This window comes from Anguilla anguilla, chromosome 11 (genome assembly GCF_013347855.1).
Source record: "Anguilla anguilla isolate fAngAng1 chromosome 11, fAngAng1.pri, whole genome shotgun sequence".
Taxonomy (NCBI): Eukaryota; Metazoa; Chordata; class Actinopteri; order Anguilliformes; family Anguillidae; genus Anguilla; species Anguilla anguilla.
This window is the reverse complement of record NC_049211.1, coordinates 37126815-37151096: the sequence shown is the minus strand read 5'-3', so window position 1 is coordinate 37151096 and position 24282 is coordinate 37126815. Positions and strand designations below refer to the sequence as shown.

The 24282-nt window shown below is 45.0% G+C and overlaps 2 protein-coding genes across 9 annotated transcripts in view; both read right to left on the bottom strand.

Annotated features, from left to right (window-relative positions):
- The window catches only part of LOC118208373 (filamin-A-like), a 49424-nt gene extending 44868 nt beyond the window's left edge, over nucleotides 1-4556 (bottom strand). Inside the window, 2 exon segments of the mRNA XM_035382981.1 lie at nucleotides 536-1024; nucleotides 4347-4556. Of these exon segments, the coding sequence (XP_035238872.1) occupies nucleotides 536-920 (385 nt within the window). The 5' untranslated portion in view covers nucleotides 921-1024; nucleotides 4347-4556.
- Nucleotides 4557-5420: 864 nt separating this feature from the next.
- Nucleotides 5421-24196, bottom strand: LOC118208085 (serine-aspartate repeat-containing protein F-like). 8 transcript variants are annotated; one of them, XM_035382371.1, is made up of 9 exons: nucleotides 24178-24196; nucleotides 22190-22302; nucleotides 21932-22022; nucleotides 21657-21702; nucleotides 17311-19494; nucleotides 15043-15118; nucleotides 11387-11771; nucleotides 11065-11184; nucleotides 5421-6452 (listed from the first exon to the last, which is right to left on the bottom strand). In XM_035382371.1, the coding sequence occupies exons 4-9, from the start codon at nucleotides 21697-21699 to the stop codon at nucleotides 6336-6338; spliced, it is 2925 nt and encodes a 974-aa protein (XP_035238262.1). In that variant the 5' UTR covers nucleotides 21700-21702; nucleotides 21932-22022; nucleotides 22190-22302; nucleotides 24178-24196; the 3' UTR covers nucleotides 5421-6335. The 8 variants fall into 8 exon arrangements, with proteins under 8 accessions (XP_035238262.1, XP_035238261.1, XP_035238260.1 ...); XM_035382370.1 differs by lacking the exon at nucleotides 24178-24196 and adding an exon at nucleotides 23525-23602; XM_035382369.1 differs by lacking the exon at nucleotides 24178-24196 and adding an exon at nucleotides 23488-23505.
- Between the last annotated feature and the right edge of the window lie 86 nt (nucleotides 24197-24282).

Genomic DNA, 24282 nt, shown 5'->3' with positions numbered 1-24282 from the left:
CATAAATATACAATAACGCTGGTGTCAGAGTATTTGAATGGTTTGGTTTACACTTGTTTTAGTTCGATGCTTCATGACTGATGTGAAGCTAGTTATTATGCACTGATCTTGCGATTCCTACGACCTACACTGTGTGAAAAACTGCGAAAACCTTTCATTCTCAGCGTAAGACACGTCGCCTATCTGCCTAATGTTCCCATCATTTCGTATTCACTCCACAAAACATAAAAAAACTCTTTGACAAAGCTTAAATTTAAATCATACTCAAAACATAAATGCAAACACTTGCTTAACTTTTTCCAGCTGAAAACTATTCCAAAGCAGAATGAAAAGTAGGGTAAACACATGCATTCAGCTGTACACAAAGCAAGCAGACAAACGGGACTTTAATATAATTTCACATCAAACCAAAATCGAACAGCTACATTAAGACAAAAAAAACCAAGAAGATTTACAAATATACCACAACACAGCGGGAAATGCAGTCAAATATAATCAAACACTACTTCTGAAATATAATTGTAAAACTACTCACCGATTGAAACGAGTTTGATATTCTCTTTCTCCAGGAATTCGAGCGCCACCGAGACGTTCTCCAGCTGCATCTGTCGGAAGGTCGGGCGCTGGTTGTACTTTCGGAACATCTTCCTCTGACTCAGTACTTCGATGAGCCCGATCAGCCGCAGCCCATCGCTCAGGTCCGTCTGCAGGTTGGCGATCCGCTTGTTGATGCATTTCAGGTGCTCGTTACACCAGCGAGTGAAGGTGTTCTGCTGAATCTTCTTCCAAGGAGCGTCTTCTGCAAGGTCCTTCTCCGTGGCCGGCATTTCTGCGTCCTTGTCCGGGTCGAGAGAGGAACTGGAGACTGGAGACGCGGCGGCAGCGCCTGACTGATTGAATTGTGGGTGTGGATAACTCATTTTGACCCTGCTTCCTCGCGCACGGTCTAGTTTTCAGGGTGGGGTCAACAACACGGGTTTTTATTGTTCCACGGGTCACCTCTTCCTTGGTATGATACTTTTGTCTGGAAACAATAAAAATAATAAATATTTGAATAAAAATTGAATCTCATTAAGGAATTACATTTTATTATCAGATGAACGGGAATTTGATTTCAAACAGATAATGGTCAGCACGTGACCGTCTGGGCGGTCCATACCTGAGTTTGGTTTGCTTTTTTGTGAATGGGGAAGTCGTTTCAAAAGATGTAATTGATCTCATCTATATATTTTTAACCCAATCCAATACAAAATGTCTCACAATGTTTCTGAAATGTTTTGTCGATGTTATAACACTGGCAGTACGTGGCAGCAACATTGTGAGAACATTTTGTTTGAGCTGGGATGCGTTTGTCATGCTAGATGCAAACTTGGGATACTAGAGATTTTGCACCAGACATTGCTGAAGTTGGTAAGAGGTGCTGTTCCTGCACTTTCCGTCCTCGGCCACAAGCCACGTCCAAGCAGCACAGAATCTAGTGTGACATACACAGCAAGTCCACATCAGGGTTCATAAGCTCAGCTCTCAGTTACATCTGTAATCTGTCTGCCAAAGAAGCAAAATAATGTGATGCCACTCACCTAACACAATAACCACTGCCCTCAATGGCACGCATTCTTGAAAAATCCAAAAAATTATTATCAACAGGCTTCTAACGACAAGCTATCCATTAAAGGGTTACTCCCCTTTCACTGAAGGATTCAAACACACCCACCACCCAGAAATCACATTACCATATACTCTCCAAGTTCCCACAGTCCGCCATCTTGGTCCCACGGTACTAGTCTCAGATTGGTGTTTCTTTAATGAACATCCTGACCTAATTCTGAACACCTGGTAGAGTGGTCTGTCAGCTCAACTGGAGTATGATATTATCAAAGTATAATACTTTTTAAAATTATTATTGCTCACAGAGAAATAATAATTGCTTATGAAACAGAAAGTGCTGGTGTCACACAATGCAAAATTAAGCTCAGTTTGCCCCTGCCACAAGATAGCCTGTACAGTGAGGTACTCCTCTGGTCATGTGACTATCACCATGACAGCCTGTACAGTGTGATATTCCTCTGGTCATGTGACTATCACCATGACAGCTTGTACAGTGTGATATTCCTCTGGTCATGTGACTATCGCCATGACAGCCTGTACAGTGTGATATTCCTCTGGTCATGTGACTATTACCATGACAGCCTGTACAGTGTGACATTCCTGTGGTCATGTGACCATTACCATGACAGCCTGTACAGTGTGATATTCCTCTGGTCATGTGGCTATCACCATGACAGCCTGTACAGTGTGCTATTCCTCTGGCCATGTGACTATCACCATGACAGCCTGTACAGTGTGATATTCCTCTGGTCATGTGACTATCACCATGACAGCCTGTACAGCGTGATATTCCTTTGGTCATGTGACTATCACCAGGACAGCCTGTACAGCGTGATATTCCTCTGGTCATGTGACTATCACCATGACAGCCTGTACAGCGTGATATTCCTTTGGTCATGTGACTATCACCAGGACAGCCTGTACAGCGTGATATTCCTCTGGTCATGTGACTATCACCATGACAGCCTGTACAGTGTGATATTCCTCTGGTCATGTGACTATGACCATGACAGCCTGTACAGGGTGAAATTCCTCTGGTCATGTGGCCCCGGCACGAAGGCAACCTTTGAAGTATGATGTACCCTATTTTTCCACTATGATATACCTCTGGTTGGAGCTGTCTCCTGTGGAGCATGTGCCTCACAGTTAGTGACTCTTACTGGCTGCTGCTGTAGCTAATCAGCAAACAGGGACACATTACAAATGTAGTTGTATGAAGTGTATGCAGCTGCAAACACACAATATGAACTATTTTTTTAGATGACATTGACAAAACACAGCTTTTGGAACCAGTCCCTGTTAGTAGGTTCACGGGATAAAGATATGGAAATTATAGTTGAAATACAGTCATCCCAAAACAGCTCACCATAATAATTTTACTTTATAGTAAAATTAAAAATTTAATTGACACATCTTTGCATATCAACAACTTTTCTGTTGCTATACACCTCACGGCAGTACAATTTTCAGTCTAAACAATACACAATTAAAACTGCACAACAAGTGTAATTTTGTGGAACTATCAATTTGCTGTTGAGGTATTTTTGCCGTAAAGGTCACCAATCTGTAGAATGGAGTCACGGATCTGTGAATCCATTCTACAGATTTGTGACTTTTACAACAAAATACTTAAATATTGTCGTGGAAGAGATTCATTTTTCAGTCACAAAATCTAACGGAACCATATATAGTAGGCAGCAGAGTCAGCGATGGGCCTGGGCCTTACAGGGATTAACCCCGACTGCACTCGACATCCAAAACCAGCTGTCAGGACACAGATAATTTTTATTTCGGGATTTATAGATTCGTTACGGAGTTCGGGTTCAGGTCTTCGTCCATCTCGGCTATACGTGCAGCGCTGTGAACAGTAAGCTATCCAGTAAACGCTGACCTCGTCCAATAAGAGCTCACAAGAGCCACTTTCACTGAAAATAAGTCATGAATAAGAATTAAGTGAAATTAAACAAAATTCTATTCAATGCAAACTGTCATTATTATTGACTACAAGTTATATCAATGTAAAGTTGCGCAAATACTCAATGCCATAGATGTGCGACTAGCTTTCTTTCCCGTGTTTCACAACGAAATAGCAAGGCTGCTAAATGTAGCATGGTCTCAATTTTTACAGAAGAAAAATACACACAATGAGTTACTGTTCTATATACGTCATGGACCAAAAAAACAAACATATTTTTGTAAATGTTACCTCAACATCTCCACACAGTCCACAACTTTTACATAGGCAATACGTGCCCTCTCAGATTTGACTCGATCGTTGATTGACTGGTCGCCTAAAGCGCCTAACGACGTAACATTCGCTTATAACCGACACGAACAATGAAGCATGCAAAATACTCAATGACACAAATATGGAAATATATGTGAAACGAACTCGCATTTACACAAAATATTTCGTTTCAATTAAACCATAACACATCTTACATCCGTCCAATAGGGAACACGTCCTTTATCCAAGTAGCCTACAACGTATTCATCAATATTTATTCACCACTCACCAACCAGAAATATAGGCTATTTCGCTTTACGCGTTGAGTATGTATGCGTTAAATATTACACGAACCTGACAACTGATTAATCTTTTTCCAAAACTTTTTGCAGTGGTTCCGCTGATACAAGACGGGTCCGTTATTCTGAGGTAGCTATCGATTCCCCACACCGTACTGTCCATTAGACCTCTAATCAGTTTATAACAGGTATGAAAAGAGTTCCAAACTTACTTCGTTATGAAGCCCACTTTGTTTCTATTGTGTTTTTTATAGGGACTCGCGGACACCAAATCCTCCGTCTGTCTCCAGCATAAAGCCCAAGTACAGAAAACAAACTTCGAGTGTGTCTATGACACTGCACCACCCACCCGGCGCGTTCTGCCTCTGGGGGAAGCCCTTACGCACCAGAGAAGAAAGAGAGTACCGTGACAGCAGCTGATCTCTGTGCTCGGCCTTAATTGGTCAGACAGATACACACTGAGCAAAGGGGCTTTACTCCCATGAAATTTGTTTCAGAAAAAAAAACACAAATGTTGACGCAATGTAGGTTACCACGCCTTCAGATTTTTAAGTATGATGTCACCCTCTCCAGCTCGCAATCACATCCATGAGCTCCAAGATTCGGTCCTGAGGGGGGTCAGTTTTTAATACTTATGTTTTCTTTTTTCTTTCTTTACAATGTTTTATTTACACGCCCCCCCTCCCCAAAAAAACACATTGTGTGCATGTGCAGTCTACTCTCGATCAATAATTTGCAATACGTAGTTCTTTAAACACAAGGATATTTCTGCAATTAGAAGGTTAGCTTTTCTCGTGTCATACGCATTCAAATTTTGTAAAATTAATAACCTGGATCAGTGTTATCATTTTTGGAATTCAGGCTCAGGGGGAATCATTAAAATGTTCAGACTGCATTTGCACAAAGATGTATGATGCACTGCATCATTAAAATGTTCAGACTGCATTTGCAAAAAGATGTATGATGCACAGAGTACTGTACTGTACACATGTTTAATGTTCACAAATGGACTGCATTTATATAGCGCTTTAATCTAAAGCGCTTTACAATTGATGCCTCTCATTCACCCATTCACACACACACATAAACCAACGGTGAAAGACTGCCGTGCAAGGTAACAATCAGCTCATTGGGAGTAATTAAGGGTTAGATGTCTTGATCAGGGATACTTCGACATGCCAGGGCGGGGGATCGAACCGGCAACCCTCCGACTGCCAGACAACCGCTCTTACCTCCTGAGCTATGTCGCCCCACACGAAAAACAAGTCAAAAGAATTTGAGTATAATTTAGTTGATTAATACAATTTTTTATTTATCCAAATGTTTACCATTGTTTTACTACAGTTACGTAACATTACATGACTGTGATAAATGACACAAACTACGTGTTAACACACTACACCAAAAAGCAATATTGAGAAGCAAAATGAGTGAAGGAAAGATTAAAGGACAGCTTTAACTCTGAATAAAAATGCGCATGTTTAGTTGTTTAGAAAATACTGCAGATACGCTGTATACAAGAAATCTTTACGTATTTGTCTGATTTTGTGTGTGTGTGTCGTATGTGAATGTATGAGCGTGCCCGTGTGAGTGTACCTACTGGAGTGGGTGAGTGTGAGTGTGTGCATCTGTATATATTAAAGTGTGTGAGTGTATGCGAGTGTGCATATTTGAGTCTGTCACTGTGTGTGTGTGTGTGGGTGGGTGGGTTTGTGTGTGACAGAACTATCAGCTATGGTCAGTAGTTGTGCCTATCCCTACCCCAGAGTGGTACCATTTTATATCCTTAATTATGAATAATTAAAGAATTATGAATTATTATGCAACAAAATTTCCAGAAAATTAATGGCATCCATATGTCTATATCAGCAGGCATTGCAAAGTATTTTATAATATGTTATTAAAATGTAAATGCAATAAGTACAAACATATATCTCTTTTTTTTTTTTTTTTAAATACAACGGTATAAAAATATATGATTTGAAAACATTAAAATATAAATGGAAGAAAAAGGCAGGCTCACAAGAAAATGTGATGCCACGTTTGTGGCTCAAAATGGGCGTACGGTTTACCTGTGCTCTTACGAACGTAATTAATATTCTCACGCTCTTATCTTTGGCACAGAGCCCCCTTCCCCCCAGTCCCCACGCTGCTGCCTGAGGACACGCGAGAGCGTGAGGCCAGAGTGAGCGGGGGTGTGATCAGGTGTTCCAGTCCGGCCCGGTCCAGTCCAGCTGGCCGGTCGCCCACCAGAACATGGCGACTCCGAGCACAGACACCAGGCTCATTTTCAGGGCGGACCTCAGCACGCGGAGCACCTACGGACAGGCGGGAAGAACACGGGAAGGTCACGCGTGTGCTGAGTCACAGCTGAGCTGAGCAGTGTTTACCTGGGGCCATCTTTAGAGTACAGAGGGGAAACATGGTGTTTACATTACATTACAGGCATTTAGCAGACGCTCTTATCCAGAGCGACTTACACAACTTTTACATAGCATTTTACATTGTATCCATTTATACAGCTGGATATATACTGAAGCAATTCCGGTTAAGTACCTTGCTCAAGGGTACAACAGCAGTGTCCTTACCTGGGAATCGAACCTGCGACCTTTCAGTTACAAGCCCAGTTCCTTACCCACTGTGCTACACTCCGTTTACCTGGGGCCATGTTTAGAGTACAGAGGAGAAACATGGTGTTTACCTGAGGCCATCTTTAGAGTACAGAGGGGAAACATGGCGTTTACCTGGGGCCATCTTTAGAGTACAGAGGGGAAACATGGCGTTTACCTGGGGCCATCTTTAGAGTACAGAGGGGAACCATGGTGTTTACCTGGGGCCATCTTTAGAGTACAGAGGAGAAACATGGTGTTTACCTGGGGCCATCTTTAGAGTACAGAGGGGAAGTCCCTCAAACCCTAAAACAAATGCTACTTAAGGAAATGTAATAGAGAATGTCATTAATTAAGATTTTCATATCAAATCAAATTTTTATTGATTAATTGATTGATTATTCTGGGCAGAAAAATGCCTTTTTACAAGACATTTTAGAAGATATGAAATGGGGGGAATGCCAGTGGTGGAATAACACAAAAAAAAATGTTGTTAAATTACAAAGATGTGAGCGTATGAAAAAGGTTGAGAGAAGCTGCAGTTGAGATCGGATCCAGAGTTTAACTGAGCTAGACAGCAGGGCTGAGGGCTGCGTATTAATCACAGACCGCGGTAAACAGGAACTTGCGAGCAGTAAGGAAATGTCCTTAACGCTGTTATTTTGATGAATACTCATAGTTACTCTGACACGGGGCTAACCCAAACAGCCGAAGGGAAATGCAAACAGGATGAGAAGAGAACGAGAGAATGGAGTAGATGAAAAGAGGACAGACGAAGGAGGACAGAAGAGAGAGAGAGAGAGAAGGGAAATGTTTGTCCTAGAGAGCGGTGGAGTGGGGCGGCTCTGGTCTGCTCTGCTGTCTGTTTCCGCAGGATACTGTGTGGGCAGATGGGGGGCTGTGGAGTGACCACAACAGCGCTGAGGAGTGCTCGTCCTGAAGAGCAGCGGACTGGGATGAACACTACAGAGGAACAGCGCTGAGAACAGCGTTCATCCTGAAGAGCAGCGGACTGGAGTAAACACTACAGAGGAACAGCGCTGAGAGCAGTGTTCATCCTGAAGAGCAGCAGACTGGAATGATCACTATGGAGGAACAGCGCTGAGAGCAGTGTTCATCCTGAAGAGCAGCAGACTGGAATGATCACTATGGAGGAACAACGCTGAGAACAGTGTTTATCCTGAAGAGAAGCGGACTGGAGTGAACACTACAGAGGAACAGCGCTGAGAGCAGTGTTCATCCTGAAGAGCAGCGGACTGGAATGATCACTACGGAGGAACAGCGCTGAGAACAGTGTTCATCCTGAAGAGCAGCGGACTGGAATGATCACTACAGAGGAACAGCGCTGAGAACAGTGTTCATCCTGAAGAGCAGCGGACTGGGATGAACACTACGGAGGAACAGCGCTGAGAACAGTGTTCATCCTGAAGAGCAGCGGACTGGGATGAACACTACGGAGGAACAGCGCTGAGAACAGTGTTCATCCTGAAGAGCAGCGGACTGGAATGATCACTACCGAGGAACAGCGCTGAGAACAGTGTTCATCCTGAAGAGCAGCGGACTGGAATGATCACTACAGAGGAACAGCGCTGAGAACAGTGTTCATCCTGAAGAGCAGCGGACTGGAATGATCACTATGGAGGAACAGCCCTGAGGAGTGCTCATCCTGAAGAGCAGTGGATTGGAATGAACACTAGGGAGGAACAGCGCTGAGAACAGTGTTCATCCTGAAGAGCAGCGGACTGGGATGAACACTACAGAGGAACAGCGCTGAGAGCAGTGTTCATCCTGAAGAGCAGCGGACTGGGATGAACACTAGGGAGGAACAGCCCTGAGGAGTGCTCATCCTGAAGAGCAGTGGATTGGAATGAACACTACAGAGGAACAGCACTGAGAACAGTGTTCATCCTGAAGAGCAGCGGACTGGAATGATCACTATGGAGGAACAGCCCTGAGGAGTGCTCATCCTGAAGAGCAGCGGACTGGGATGAACACTACGGAGGAACAGCGCTGAGAACAGTGCTCGTCCTGAAGAGCAGCGGACTGGAATGAACACTACAAAGAAACAGTGCTGAGAACAGTGTGTGTGTGCACGCGTGTGTATGTGCATGTGTGTGAGCGTGTTAGTGTGATGTGTAGTGTGTATGTGTGTATGTCTGTGTGTGTGCGTGTATGTGTGTGTGTGTGTATGTGCGTGTTACTGTGATGTGTAGTGTGTATGTCTGTGTGTGAGCGTGTTAGTGTGATGTGAAGTGTGTATGTGTGTATGTCTGTGTATGTGTGTGTATGTGCGTGTTACTGTGATGTGTAGTGTGTGTATGTGTGTGGGTGTGTGTGTGTGTGCGAGTATGTGTGGTGTGTAGTGTGTGAGTGTATGTGTGTGTGTGCGCGCGTGTGCGTGTGGGGTATGTGTGTACATACCTCACGTGCCTCTGTTCTCATTTGCTATCTCTTGCTATACCTTTACTCTCCCTTTTCCCCTTCTCTTCTTTATTTCATCTTCTGTCCCTCCCTTTCCTCCCTCTCCTCCCACCCTCTCTTCTCTTCCCTCCCTCCCTCCCTGTCTTGCCCTGGCCTTCATGTGTCAGTAGGAGCTTGTGTCCTCTTTAGGAAATTCGGCTGAAGACAGATGGGGTACCGAGAGTGAGGTCGCCGTTCTCATGGGAGCGTGTCTGGCTGGGATTCGGAAACCCCAGCCAGTGGTAGATGTGTGGCAGTCGGGGGGAGGACAAGAAATGGAGGGACAGGAAGTGAAGGAGGAAGAGGAGGAAGTGGTGGGTGGAGCATGACAGTGAGGTTCCAGGTCAAAGATTTGAGGACGGTACCAGAGGTTAGGGGTTAAAGGGGAGGGGCCTGTTTGAAATAAACAGCCAGTTGCTATGGTTCCTTTCATTCAGTAATCAATCCTTCCTCTAATATACAGGCTTACAATGTCTGAAATATCTGACCCTCGCAGGTTAGACTCATATAGGGCGGGACTTTGTGTTATGGCACAGGTCCTGCCAACAGTAACTGGCTTCAAAATGGCTGTCAACATTGTGTAAGAAAATATTATTTTCATTTTTCATTCAAAATCAAAAATGTTAAATTGATTGTGAGAGTAAAGGCATCGCCAGGGACATTGCTGTCTTTAGTGCCACTCTCTCTCTCTCTCACACACACACATACACACACACACACACACACACACATTCACTCACACACACACATTCACATACTCACACACACTCAGACACACACACACATGCACTCAAACACATGCTCACTCATACACACTCACACACACACTCACACACACACACATGCACACACTCACACACGCACACATGCACACACTCACACACGCACACACACACACACACACACGCACACAGACATACCGCACTTCATTAAACACATAACCTAGAACAGGCAGTGTGAAAAGAAGTGGAACCACCACAAGGACAGATGTGTGGAAACACGTTCCCACGGGCACTCAACACTTGAGGGCGGCAGACATTTTGTCCAGGTACTGAATCACACCCACACCTGAGAACCTAATTTCTCCTAATGCATCTTCCCATAATGCACTTCCCATGGCTACCTCTCCCTTCCTCTGTCTTTCCAAAGTTAGAGAGGATTTACAGACGCTCCCCTGTGCCTTCAGTGCAACCCGGACCAAGCCATTTAAGGCAAAGCTTGTGTGCCACTATGTCTCAGCCTGTTCCAAGGACACAAGCAGGCATTCCCGCTGAAGACTGCAGGACAAAATTACAGCAGAATACCACATTTATCCTGCGGGTATCAGAAAATGTGTGCTATTTGTGCATTCACAGAGAGATACTGCAATCCCTTGAGTCTGTCTGTTACAGTGGGCTATAGTGCTGCAGCGTGCTACAGTGTATTATGTGGTGCTGCATTGTATTGCAGTCTGTTAGGGTGCATTATGTGGTCCTGCAATGTGTTATAGTTTGTTAGGTTGCATTACCCTGTGCTACAGTCTGTTAGCGTGCATTACACGGTGTTAAAGTGTGTTACAGTCTGTTAGCGTGCATTACACGGTGTTACAGTGTGTTACAGTCTGTTAGGGTGCATTACGCTGTGCTACAGTCTGTTAGCATGCATTACACGGTGTTACAGTGTGTTACAGTCTGTTAGGGTGCATTACGCTGTGCTACAGTCTGTTAGCGTGTATTACACGGTGTTACAGTGTGTTACAGTCTGTTAGGATGCATTACGCTGTGCTACAGTCTGTTAGGGTGCATTACACGTTGTTACAGTGTGTTACAGTCTGTTAGGGTGCATTACGCTGTGCTACAGTCTGTTAGCGTGTGGTCCTTACCCTGCTTCCCTGGTGTTGGGCCTTCAGCTCGACACTCAGCTTCTTCAGCTCCGCTTGTGTGACCTGACTCTCCTGCAGAAGGAGAGAGAGCTTCTCCCGACAGCTCTCACTATTACCATCCTGAAACACACAAACGCACACGCACACACGCACGCGCATGCACACACACACACACACATACACACACGCACACACGCACACAATCACGCACGCACGCACGCACACACACACACGCACATACATTTATTCATACTGGTTTACATATTGATTTATTCCTGCTGTGGTCATTGTAGTTGTTCTGCCTGGGGCCAAGACTACCTACCTCTGTTCTCATTGGCATCCAGGTCCCTGCACCAGGTACCTCACCGGCTACCTCACCGGCTACCTCACCGGCTACCTCACCGGCTACCTCACCGGCTACGTCACCGGCTACTGAACCGGTCCCTGTGCTGGTCACTGTGCTGGTCACTGTGCTGGGCACTGCGCTGGTCACTGCGCTGGTCACTGTGCTGGGTACTGCGCTGGGTACTGCGCTGGGTACTGCGCGGGGTACTGCGCTGGGTACTGCGCTGGGTACTGCGCTGGGTACTGTGCTGGGTACTGCGCTGGGTACTGCGCTGGTCACTGTGCTGGGTACTGCACTGGGTACTGTGGAGTCTGAGTCCTCTGCACCCCCTGAGGAGCTGCTATCCCTGTCCGTGTCACTGCTGGAAAGATGAAAGACAGCACAGACACAGATCATGTCCAGCAGTCTGACCCCCCCCCCCCCCCGCCTCTCTCTGTCACATACAGGCCAGAGTATTAGCCAGAGGACAGCAGCCTAACCCTCCCCTCTACTGTAACACACACTGTCAGAACACTAGCATACTGCAACACACACTGTCAGTACACTACCATACTGTAACACACAGTGTCAGTATATTAACAGACTCTAACATACACTGTCAGTACACTAGCATACTGTAACATACAGTGTCAGTATATTAACAGACTCTAATACACACTGTCAGTACACTAGCATACTGTAACACACACTGTCACTTAATAAGACTCCGTTGGTAGAGAAATCGACAAATGACCAAAGACACAATCTGGACAAGGTCTCATAAGTAAAGCAGAAGTATTTGACACATCACACCAGCAATGAGGAGAAAACAGTCCTTTTCTGTCCTCAATTAAAGATGAGGCATTGTTATTGCTACCATATTTGAGGTGGTGTCTCACCCACATGTGCACATTTCAGTGACGGACATGGAAATGTGAACAAAAAAAACATAATTCAGACTGTGGCATTCCCTGCCAACATGTGGAACAATCAGCCCCGGACAAACAATGTCTCAGCACAGATGTGACCCCATGAGAGATTAAGATAACAAACTGCGAGGTGTTGTTCTGTTAACAGGAAAGGTTACCACGGAGAACATGAGAGGTTCTGTCATAGTATATAAACTTGTCTGCATATTTACACCAGACCTGACAGTGTGTATGTGTGTGAGTGTGTGTGTGTGTGTGTGTGTGTGTGTGTGTTTGTGTGTGTATTTGTTTTTGTGAGTGTGTGTGTGTGTGTTTGTGTGTGTGAGTTTGTGTGCATGTGTGTATGTGTGTGTGTGTGTGTGTGTGTGTGTTTGTGTGTGTGAGTTTGTGTGCATGTGTGTGTGTGTCTTTTAGTCTTTTGGAATACACAGAATGCAGTGGCATATCACAAGCTTGTTAAAACAGTGATGAGAAAAATGTCAACTGGCATATGAAAGTCACAACACTGTCTGGGCTCATTCACTAAAAATTAAACACATAAATGATGACATCACACAAGACCCAAGCATGTTGGCCATCAGTCTGTTCTAACTAAAGGCAATGAGCACTTGTGTCTGAAACCATGCCCGTCACATTCCAAAGATTTCTCCAAAACAAAAGAAATTGGTTCTGTTCACTGAAACACAAACAGTGAGACAATACAGTAAAGATACGGTGAGAGATGGAATGAGAGTGTGTGTTATTTGTTCTGTATTATGGATATTTCAGATATTTAAATGGCTTATTTCCTTGGAAAATGATTTCATACCTTTCAAGAGTAATGAAAATGTCAGTTGTGGTATCGTGCTTAACTTCACTTATTTGTTTTTAAAGCTTGGAAATAGTATTGACTTCCAGAAAAGCATCTGAACTTGAAAGTTGTGAAATTTATACTGATCGAGAAAAGACGGAGGGGAGAGAGTGGGGGAGGGCAAGAAAGAAAACAGGGAGAGAGAGAGAAAGAGAAAGAGTGAGGTGGGGGTTTCCCCCAGTGACAGGATATCCTAACCCTGGACCATCTAATCCCTTCTGTAAACCTACTTGTGTCTGAACTCAGATAACCTTCACAGAAAAAACCGAGCCAAAAAATAATCTGCCTCTGGCTCTAGTCTGAACCCTGGTTGAGGTCTTTTGTTTTGCTTGTTTTTGAATGTTCTCGGATGCTCATGTTTTGGAAGCAAATTCCAACTATTTTCTAAAATACATGCTCAAAAACGGTGCGTATGGGAGGGTGTGGTATGGGGTGTGTGAGGGTGTCATTGGGGGTGTGTCAGGGTGTGGTTAGTCGTGTGTGAGGGTGTGGTTAAATGTGTGAGGGTGTCATTGGGGGTGTGTCAGGGTGTGGTTAGTCGTGTGTCAGGGTGTGGTTAGCCATGTGTGGGGTGTGGTTCAGTGTGTGAGGGTGTCGTTGGGGTGTATGAGGGTGTGGTTAAGTGTGTGAGGGTGTCGTTAGGGGTGTGTGAGGGTGTCGTTGGGGGTGTGTCAGGGTGTGGTTAGTCATGTGTGAGGGTGTGGTTAGCCATGTGTGAGGGTGTGGATAAGTGTGTGAGAGTGTCGTTGGGGGTGTGTGAGGGTGTGGTTGAGGTGTGTGAGGTGTGGTTAAGTGTGTGAGGGTGTGGTTGAGGTGTGTGAGGTGTGTTTAAGTGTGTGAGGGTGTGCTTAGGCATGTGTGAGAGTGTGGTTGGGAGTGTGTGAGAGTGTGGATAAGTGTGTGAGGGTGTCATTGGGGGTGTGTGAGGATGTGGTTAAGTTTGTGTGAGGGTTTGGTTGGGGGTGTGTGAGGTGTGGTTAAGTGTGTGAGGGTGTGATTAGCAGTGTCTGAGGGAGTGGTTAAGTGTGTGAGGGTGTGGTTAGGGGTGTGAGGGTGTGGTTAGGCATGTGTGAGGGTATAGTTGGGGTGTATGAGGATGTGGTTAGGGGTGTATGAGGGTGTGGTTGAGGTGTGTGAGGGTGTGCTTAGGCACGTGTGAGGATGTGGTTAAGTTTGTGTGAGGGTGTGGTTGGGGGTGTGTGAGGTGTGGTTAAGTATGTGAGGGTGTGGTTAAGTGTGTGAGGGTGTGATTAGGCATGTGTGAGGGTATAGTTGGGGTGTATGAGGGTGTGGTTAGGGGTGTGTGAGGGTGTGGTTAAGGGTGTGTGAGGGTATAGTTGGGGGTGTATGAGGGTGTGGTTGAGGTGTGTGAGGGTGTAGTTGGGGGTGTGTGAGGGTGTGGTTGGGGGTATGTGAGAGTGTGGTTAAGTGTGTGAGGGTGTGGTTAGGGGTGCATGAGGGTGTGGTTGAGGTGTGGTTAAGTGTGTGAGGGTGTGGTTGGGGGTATGTGAGAGTGTGGTTAAGTGTGTGAGGGTGTGCTTACACATGTGTGAGGGTGTGGTTGGGGGTATGTGAGAGTGTGGTTAGACATGTGTGAGGGTGTGGTTAGGGGTGTGTGAGGGTGTAGTTGGGGGTGTATGAGGGTGTGGTTGAGGTGTGTGAGGTGGGGTTAAGTGTGTGAGGGTGTGGTTGGGGGTATATGAGAGTGTGGTTAAGTGCGTGAGGGTGTGGTTAGGCATGTGTGAGGGTGTGGTTGGGCATGAGTGAGGGTGTGATAAAGTGTGTGAGGGTATTGTTGGGCGTATGTGAGGGTGTGGTTAAGTGTGTGAGGGTATGGGATGGAGGAGGGGTCAGAGATTGTGAATGGGACTTGCCTGTCGGAGTCTCGCTGGACAGGGAGAGAGTCCAGGCAGAACCGGACCATGTGCTTCCTGCTGGAGTGTTCCTGACCTGAGAAAACAGGGTCAAAGGATTTACTTCCTGCTGGACTGCCCCTGACCTGAGAAAACAGGGGGCTTTATCGTTTACCGTTGAAAGGGTTAACCTCTGGGTATGTCTGCAGATGTTCAGTGGGTAATGCACTGGATGTTCTTCAGTGCCAGGGGGGAATTTATTATTTTAGTACTTTTTCACGAGGCACTATAAACGTAAACATCACTGTTTCTGAAACAGTCAGTGAGAGTCAATAAGACTGGCCATCCAGCACAGGGGATTTAGGAATCAGACACACAATAACAGTTGCAGGTTTCACTTCTGTATGCCAAGCAGCAGTTACGTGCACTTGAACCTGATCGATCAGTTACCGGACATCTGTCTAGCTGTTTAAATATACATTGAAATGTAAAGTGCATTTTGAATAAAATATATACAAGTAGAAATAATTTACAGTAAAGCAAGTGGTAATATGAGGTTTAACAGAAACTGTAATGATAAAATGTACAATACTATAAAACAATGCATGTTGCAATATCAAGTGAGTCACAATTAGACATAGTTGTGTTCAGTTGTAGTAGTAGTATTAGTAAGCTGTAGTAGTAGTAGCAGCAGCCGCAGTAGTAGTAGTAATAGAAGTCATAGTAGCAGTAAGTTGTACAAACAATTCAGCATTTGTATTGACATTTGCACTCTGGCCTTTTCATTCTCACTCTCTTCTCCCCTCATTCTCTCTCTCTTTTCTTCATTCTCCCTCCCTCCCTCTCTCATTCTATTTCCCCCCATTCTCTCTCCATCTTACTCATCCTCTCCCTAAAAGGTAAAAGATGGGCCTACCACTCGAGGAAGTGACACGTGAGCTCATGGGATTACCCACAGAGCCTCCTCATTCAAAACAGCGTCTGTCTCTCTAGCTTTTCACAAATTTCCTGATTTGCAACCTTTCCAGTTAAACTGGATCCCGGGCCAGAGTGTGCTGAGGCTCAGGCTGCTGCGTTAGCTTGTTGACAGCCGTCTCCATGGCAACACTGAGTTTCAGGAGCACGACAGAACCAGTTTTTCAAAAACTCGGCAAAAGCATGTTGCTTTCAGGACTAGCTGCTGCGGATCTGACTGAAATAGCACACTGCAGAGCATTACAGTGCAGAACCTTGCAGTATAGAACCTGGCACTGCAGAACCTCGCAGCACAGAATCTTGTAGTACAGGATCTTGCAGTACAGAGCATTACAGTGCAGAACCTTGCAGTGCAGAGTCTTGCAGTACAGAATCTCGCAGTACAGAACCTGGCACTGTAGAAACTGGAAGTGCATAGTTGCAGTACAGAATCTTGCACTGCAGAACCTTGCAGTACAGAATCTTGAAGTACAGGGCATTTCAGTGCAGAACCTGGCAGTGCATAACTTGCAGTGTAGAACCTTAACGTACAGAAACTTGCAGTGCAGTCTTGTAGTACAGAACCTAGCTGTACAGAACCTTGCAGTGCAGAACTTGCAGTGCATAATCTTGTAGTGCAGAACCTGGCCGTGCATAATCTTGCAGTGTAGAACCTTGCATTTGTTTGTTTGTTTAGTTGGATCCCCATTAGCTGATGCAACTTGCACAAGCAGCAGCTACTATGCAAGTGTATGTATCTGTGTGTGAGTGTATGTACATTTGAAACAGAATTTTCCTTTCCAAGCATGTGTATGAAAACCTGGCTGAGAGTGCATATGTACATGTTTTGGAAGGTGCGTAGATGCATATGTGTATATGTGTTTTTTTATATGGGCCTGCATTTATACATATACTCTTTTATTTGTATGCATTTGCGTGTGTGTTTCTCCTGGTTGCCGAGATACAGTGCGTTGGCTGAGAGAATGAGAGTGTAAACACACAGTCTAAAAGAATCTCAAGCAGCTTCACAAACGTAAACACTGTCAGAGAAACAGAGGACTAGAAAAATGACCCAGAGCTTAATAAATCTATTATTTTCCCTTTCTCCTTCTTCCCTCTCTCCTTGTTTCTCTCCCTCCCCTCTCTCCATTCCTGTCCCACTCTCAGCACCCTTCCGTCTGTCATTCTTCCTCCTTCTCAGTTTGAGTGACAGGCTCGGCTCAGCCGGCCGTTCTGACTTCCTGTCCTGGAGTTCTGCACCACAGGGCTGAATATTCACTTTCACAGTCACGCTCTTCCTCTGAAAGCGGCTTCCTAACGTCGCGCACTACTCACCCCCTCGCCTCGCGTCGTAGTCTTCCTCTTCATCATCATAGTAGCGGTAGAATGCCTGAATCCTCGCTTTCTCTTGCTCCCAGTTCCCCTCACCCTCCTCGTCCTCGTCCTCCTCGTCCTCCTCGTCCTCCACCTCTTCCTCGTTGGCAAACTCTGCTGCCTCTGGCCTGGGGACTCTGTGAGCATGAGCGGCTGAGGGGAGCTCGGTGGCGCCCCCTGCCTGTGACTGTGACCCTGCCTGCAGGGGTCCAGTGCTCGGGCCCCTGGGGGTTGGAGGATGCCCAGTGCAGGGAGGCGAGGGCTCTGAATCGCTGGAGCTACTGCTGCAGTCTGAGGCTGAAGGGGACAGAGGGGCCAGTCCTGGAACCCAGCCTCCCCAAACATCGCCAGGGCAACCTGCACTACTCGCTCCAGAGCCTCCATCCACCCTTCCTTTCTCATTTTCCACAAGGCAGACATCCTCTTCATCGACAGGCCCCGGTGCGAGAACAGAAAATGCTTTCTCTTCACCCTTACTGGTCTGATCCAGTGTGAGGACAGATAGAGCTTTCTCTTCACCCTTACTGGTCTGATCCAGTGTGAGGACAGAGAGAGCTTTCTCTTCACCCTTACTGGTCTGATCCAGTGTGAGGACAGACAGAGCTTTCTCTCCATCCTTACTGCTCTGCACTGGTGTGATGCTGTGAATGAAGCCCTCTTCATCAGAAGATGACTCCTCCTGTCTGACATCATCTTCTCTCCCAGAGTCCCACTCTTCTCCAGTCCATTTCATTTCGCGTGTAATTTCATCATAGCCGTCATCGTCTGCCTTTCCTTCACTGAAAGGGTAACCTGCGTCAGTCCCCAGATCTTCCATCCAGTTCAGACTACTTTTCCCATGAGCACCCTCCAACCCAGGCTTGCTGCTATTATTCTGCACTTCAGCATCTCCCTCAGAAGAATCGGAAACCTCCATTTCCTCCTCTTGATCCAAACCCACATCATCCCTCTCTTCATGGCCTCCTTTCCTCCCGTCCTCCTCTCTTCCTCTCTCCGAGCCCTCTCCTTTCCTCCCGTCCTCCTCTCCCGCTCCCTGTAAGCCCTCTCCTTCCTCGGCCCCTCCCTCCATCAGCTCCCACTCAGACAGTTCTGCTCCGGTTTGGGGGATCCAGGTCCCCGAGAGCTGCCCCGACCCCCTCCCGGACTTCTCCTCTTCGTCCTTGCGCTCCTCCTCCTCGTCAGATGGGTATTCCGCGTACCCCTCTCCGATGGACCGACAGTCTGCCTCCGAGAACTCCTTCAGCTCGCCACTGAAGGAGTCTGTGGGGACCTGCAGGAAGTCCTCCAGCGATTCCTCCCTCGCCGAGTGACAGCGCTCTTCTGTGAACCCGCCGACCCGCTCGTCAGCGTCTGCGTCCGCAGCCGAACCTGCAGCCGAACCTGTAGCCGAACCTGCAGCCTCCTCTGCACCCGGAGCCATGTCTGTCACCATGTCTGTCACCATGTCTCTGTCTGCCACAGCGTCTACGTCTGCATCTGCTTCTCCATCTGAATCTGTGTCTGAATCTGTATTTCCGTAGCCTAGGCATTCCTCTTCTCCTGCCTCTTTTTTGAATGAAGGGAGTTCAGACAAACTCCTTCCATCCGTCAGGCCTATCAGAACCTCTTCCTCTTCCTCGCCCCCTGAATCCGATTCTGAGAGTGGACCATCTCCTCGAGGGCATTCCACTGCCCATTGGGCTGACGACTCATTCTCCTTCCCCAGGTCTCGGGTTCGTTCCCCACTTCCTGCAGTCTCTCCACTCCCTGGCTGATCGCCTTCCAAACATCCTCTTCTCAAACCGATCATCTCTGACGTGTCAGGCGAGGAGCTCAATTCTCCTGCATCCTCGTCATCTACTAAAGCCTCGTCCTCAGCACCAATCTTGTACTTGTCCTCCGCTTCCTGTTCCCGGAGGTCAACGATGTCACCCCAGTCCCCGCCCTGAGGAAACCCAGACCTGCTGCAGCGTGGTTCCTTCTCTGACGTGCCCACGGACACACACCTTGTGTCTTCGTCCTCCTCTGGGTCATCATCCTCATCTACCTCAGTGAGTGCTGGCAGCCGCTCAAACTCCTCAGTGCTGTTCCCATTCCCATCATCCTCCTGCAGATTCAGAGACTCAAAGTCCAGTTCTCCCTCCTGATAACATGGTAGAGACACATCTGGAAAAACAAAAAAATTTTTTTTTTTTTTTTTAACCCTCCACTTTGGTTTTGAAGTCTGTGCCCTGCTTTGTACAAACAGGTGCATTGTGTAATAGTGAAACTATGTAACATCAACGACCAACTGAATAAGGGAAATCTAAATCTTTATGAAACAATTCAGAAAAATAGAAAAGACATGTTATGATATTGCATTTCAACTGCAATGACAAAATACTATAGCCTAAAACACTTCACGTCAAGAGCCTCATGTTTATGTTTTCTACGTGTGCTTTTGGTAAATTGCTATGGTTACAGCTGAAGAGAGAATAAACACCGAGACATGAAAAGAGACAACAGGAAGTGAATGATTCAGTGTTGGGTTCATTTTTGTTATCCAGATTTTTTTTCAGAAACACACGCAGCACCTTTTTTCACTGTTCCTGAATACACAAAGAGTCATGAGAAGAGTAATTCTACGGAGGCTTCTATGGAGTGTGTTATTTTTAGATTGTGTGTGATGTTATCATCTACCTTCAGTGAAGCTCACTCTGTGAGTGAATATCTTTCAAAAGTATACAGTCTTTCTTTCCATTGTGTATTCATGCTGGTGGGGCATATTATCTTCGCCATTTTTGGACTTTGGATCAGACTGAAAGTAATTTTTGTGGTACTTTTATGATTTCCCCCAGTGTAGTATAATGAATTTTAATAAAATGGTTAGGGGACTTCCTGCCTCTCAACCAATGTACATTGAGATAGGCTCCAGCACCCCCTCGACCCTGACCAGGAATAATCGGGTATAGAGAATTGATGGATGGGTGGATAGTTAGGGGACCGGGCTTGCAACCTAAAGGTTGCAGGTTTGAATCTCAGGAAGGACACTGGCATTGTACCCTATTTAACCATAACTGTCTATGCATGTATCCAGCTGTATAAATGGATACTATGTAAAAATGCTAAGTTGTGTAAGTTGATCTTGTTAAAAGTGTCTACTCAATGCCAGTAATGTGAACGGATCAAAAACTGAATAACTGAATGAATTAAAAATAGAACTTGCACATAAATTAATTCCTTCATAAAAATTCTGGCCCCAGCTTGTGCACATTAAAGGTGGTCAGGATACAATCTTTAAAAACGTTTCTTCTCTATAAAAAGGCCAGACATAACACAAAACTACTGACTACCAACCCATGATGACCTAAGCATGGTAATATGTGAGGTTTAACCCGTTTCAAGGTCTTTATTTGGAAAATGAAATTAAAAGTGGCCATGACTCAGACTGGCATCAAGTTTTGTTTTGGTTCACTGAGTTAAGGAAATCTTTGCTGATAAATACTTGAAACAAACATTGTTTAATAATTATGTTCCCTATGCAAAATTGTCCATCCATTTAATATAAATGTACAAATGCACGTTAAATATTTTCCCCGGTGTTAGAGAATGTCAGTTCGGACCACAGCATGATTCATGTAACACAAATACTTCTCCCTTTTAACAACATTGTCTTCTTGAAATTAGGCCTTGAAACGGAAAGCATAGGAATTCCTGTCACATTGTAGGTCTAATGCAGGAGAGAGCTGCAGCTGCAGCAGCTAAGAACCTTAACCAGTGAATTGTACTCAACTTGAAACACCCTCCTCCGCTCTACGTGACAGCAGAAGTACAAAATCCAAGCGCCCGTAACACACACAAAAAAAAAAAATGCTGACTTTAATGTTGTTTGCGAGAGTACTGCCTTTGCAGTTGCTCGTAAATATAGCCATACAGTTCCATATCTTTCCAGAATGAAATCGATTTGCGGGAATGCGGGGCCCGGACCACGTGCACATCTTGATAAAGACCGTTAAGTATCTGCAGCAAGTCTGGATCATGATGATGGATTCCTGAAATTCCAATATAACTCCTCTGCATAATGTATTTGTTCTGCATTATCTTATGAGGAGAGGTGATAATGCAGACCGAAGATGTACAATCATACAATGTACTTTTTAAAGAATACACAGCGCCGTCTTGAGTTTGTGTTACGTATCGCAACATAAGCGAGTTGATGCGTCGAACAATGTTATGACTTCAACACGGAGCAGTGTGGCGATCTGCTCCGCGCAACGTAAGAAGCGTTCGTGCTGATGTTAGTCCAAGACGAGGGGAAAGAAATATGACGAGAAGCAAGCGAAACTTACCTGAAAATGCATCAGTTAATAAGTCTGCAAAACTGTGTTCCATTTTCTGAATTCAGGAGAAAAATGAAAGAAAGAAAAAACAGGCATAGTCAAATTACACCCGTTTATCATATAATTTCAGAAAACTTCTTTTATACACTCTCTTTGACATTTTATGGTTTCAAAAGCCATGTTTTTTTTCAACAAAAATGCGAAAATACACACAATAAATAGGTTCAAGTAAATTTTGTACAATTGCTCATTCAGTGAATGTAGCTAATTTGCTGCATACCTACCCTCTCAGCAAAATGTAAACAACATAGACGTGATTGGAGATGACAGGCCAGAAACACTCTGACACAGAAAAACCACCTCCAGAGAAGCCTGCTGAGATAAAGCCTGGATTACTGTAAACATTCAGACTGTTTATCTGACAGATAGACAAATTCGGTGCTGCTTCCAGAGCCCTGCTTAGTGAAGTAAGTCATTCCACGCCCTACGTCTCCTGTATGCGCCGTTCTCTTCAGAGTGAGAGGAACAGAGAGGCTTCCTACCTGTGCTGCTGCTTGTGGTCACTTCCTGTCAAACTGGAGCACAGAAAATTTGTTTTTTTTTAAATTAAGCGCTAAAAAGATTGACGGTCCGGCCCAGAAGTCTTCCAGAACGGCTGATAAAGAGAGAGGGTAAAAACACAGCACTCAAAACAAACTTCTGATTTGTTGCCAGTTGCACTTTAATGGTTGAAAGAGAAAAAAAATGGCTCTTTGTTGATGCACTTAGGTAGAGACACAAAAGACATCACCCGCGGTGCGGTTTTTGGTTCCTCCACCCCTCCCCCTCAACGTCTCTTGCTTTCATGCACTTTCAAATGAGCGCCTCTCCAGGCACTGCATGGCCTATCAGTGCATGTCAGCGTTAGTTAATTTGCTGCTGCACGTTTTGAACATTTCCCCCCCCCACTACAAACGAGCAGTCGGCACAGTGCTAGAGCAGAGAACCCATGAGTGGATGCTTCCTTCCTGGTTTCAGAGCATGTAGAATGCAGTGCGGAACCCTAAGAGAACATTCTGTCAACATTGAAGGTTCTTCTCGCGGAGTTCTGCTGAACTAAACACGGGACTATTTATGTAACAAAATAAAGTGAATCATTTCAAAAGATGGAGTCTTTTTTTGCAATCGAATGCTTTTTTTGTGTCTTCACAAACTTGAAAAAGCGAATTAATTCGAATGACGAAAAGTGTAACTAGCAACATTTCTGTAGCTTTACAGATTAGGTAAATAAGCGACAAAGGTTTATATACGATAGAGATCATATCAGTGCATCACACATTTGGCAGCTTCTAGAAGTTTTGCACCAGACATTAAAACATCCCCTACGGCAAGAAGAGAACAGCGATAAACTGTTGAGTAAAACATTGAATAAAAAGCAAAACTAAAAAGCTGAAATCTGTTGTTCTGGTTTTTACTTCCCCAATGCAAGGCCATCTTCCTTGTTTTTATTGCCGTGGTTTGAGCTGAATAGCACAGATAACACAGCATTTCCCAGGACCCCCAGCTGCGTATCTATTTCTATTTAGAAATGGAACATTTAGTGGTTCTATTTTCCAGTAGTTACATTATGGGTTTCGACTGCCCTGGTTGTTCTTTTTTTGGAACCCAGTTAGACACGGAACACAATGACAAAATATGCGTTGTGTGAAACCGGGATCAACAAAACTGGACACACAATTTCTAGAAGCTACAGAAGGTGTTAAGTCATGCACTGATAATTTTCAATATGCTGCTTCTAAAAAGTTTTGTCCTTTTTTTGGCTCCCAATTTGGCACAGAATATGGCAACAAAATAAGTGTACCTTAAGTTAAAGGAGTTTATTAGCCATGTGGTGATACCTCTCTCCTTCGGTCTCCCTGGCCTTATTCCCAGATGATGGTTTAGATGAATTCCTCATGCAGATGTACACAGATGCATGTATATTGCTTCACGGTAGCAGATGCTGCAGACGCAGTTCCAAATGGAATATATAATATACTCAAGAATGGATACTACACGTAAATATGTTCAGTGTTAACTCAACTATGAGAGTTTACAGCCCACAAGTCCCATGGGATCACAGATGCTATATCAGAGAAAAAATGTACTGTAACGCTTAATATTCTACTGCATACACTGACCCACTGTGCATGTTAAACAATATAACTTGTAACACGAGTCTACTTCAGTAAGCAGTGAAATATCGTTAAATGAGTTAAATTAAATGAGTCTCAGGGCTTTGCAGACCAATCAACAGTGCCATACACTGCACAAAAACCCAGATTTAAGAAAACGGATGCAATGCAAATTTAAGTAAGATATTTTGGGGTACACAAGCACCTGACAGCACTGGGCACGAGCTGCCCAGCGCACCGCAAACACATAGGTTACCTTATGAAAGATCGGAAAGTAAAAGTTTTATTAAGGATGCTTAAATGCATCTATTTTATTTTGACTTTATAAAATACTTTATAAAACCAAATTGGTCCATTTTAAGTTGGCCTATACTTACCTGGAACTACTGTATACCTGAATTGGTAGACCTCCGGTATTTTAAATCATGATTTAAGTTTAACTCTGATAAAGTAATGTGAAAGCGCATTTTAAGTATACTACG

What these genes read in the sequence shown, in the direction of transcription:
- LOC118208085 (XM_035382371.1), bottom strand. Translation starts at nt 21,699, where the DNA reads ATGGAACACAGTTTTGCAGACTTATTAACTGATGCATTTTCAG. An exon ending in GGATGCCAATGAGAACAGAG is followed by an intron (nt 11,185 to 11,386) that starts GTAGGTAGTCTT and finishes TGTGTGTTTCAG; the next exon opens with GATGGTAATAGTGAGAGCTG. An exon ending in CCCAACACCAGGGAAGCAGG is followed by an intron (nt 6,453 to 11,064) that starts GTAAGGACCACA and finishes GCCTGTCCGTAG; the next exon opens with GTGCTCCGCGTGCTGAGGTC.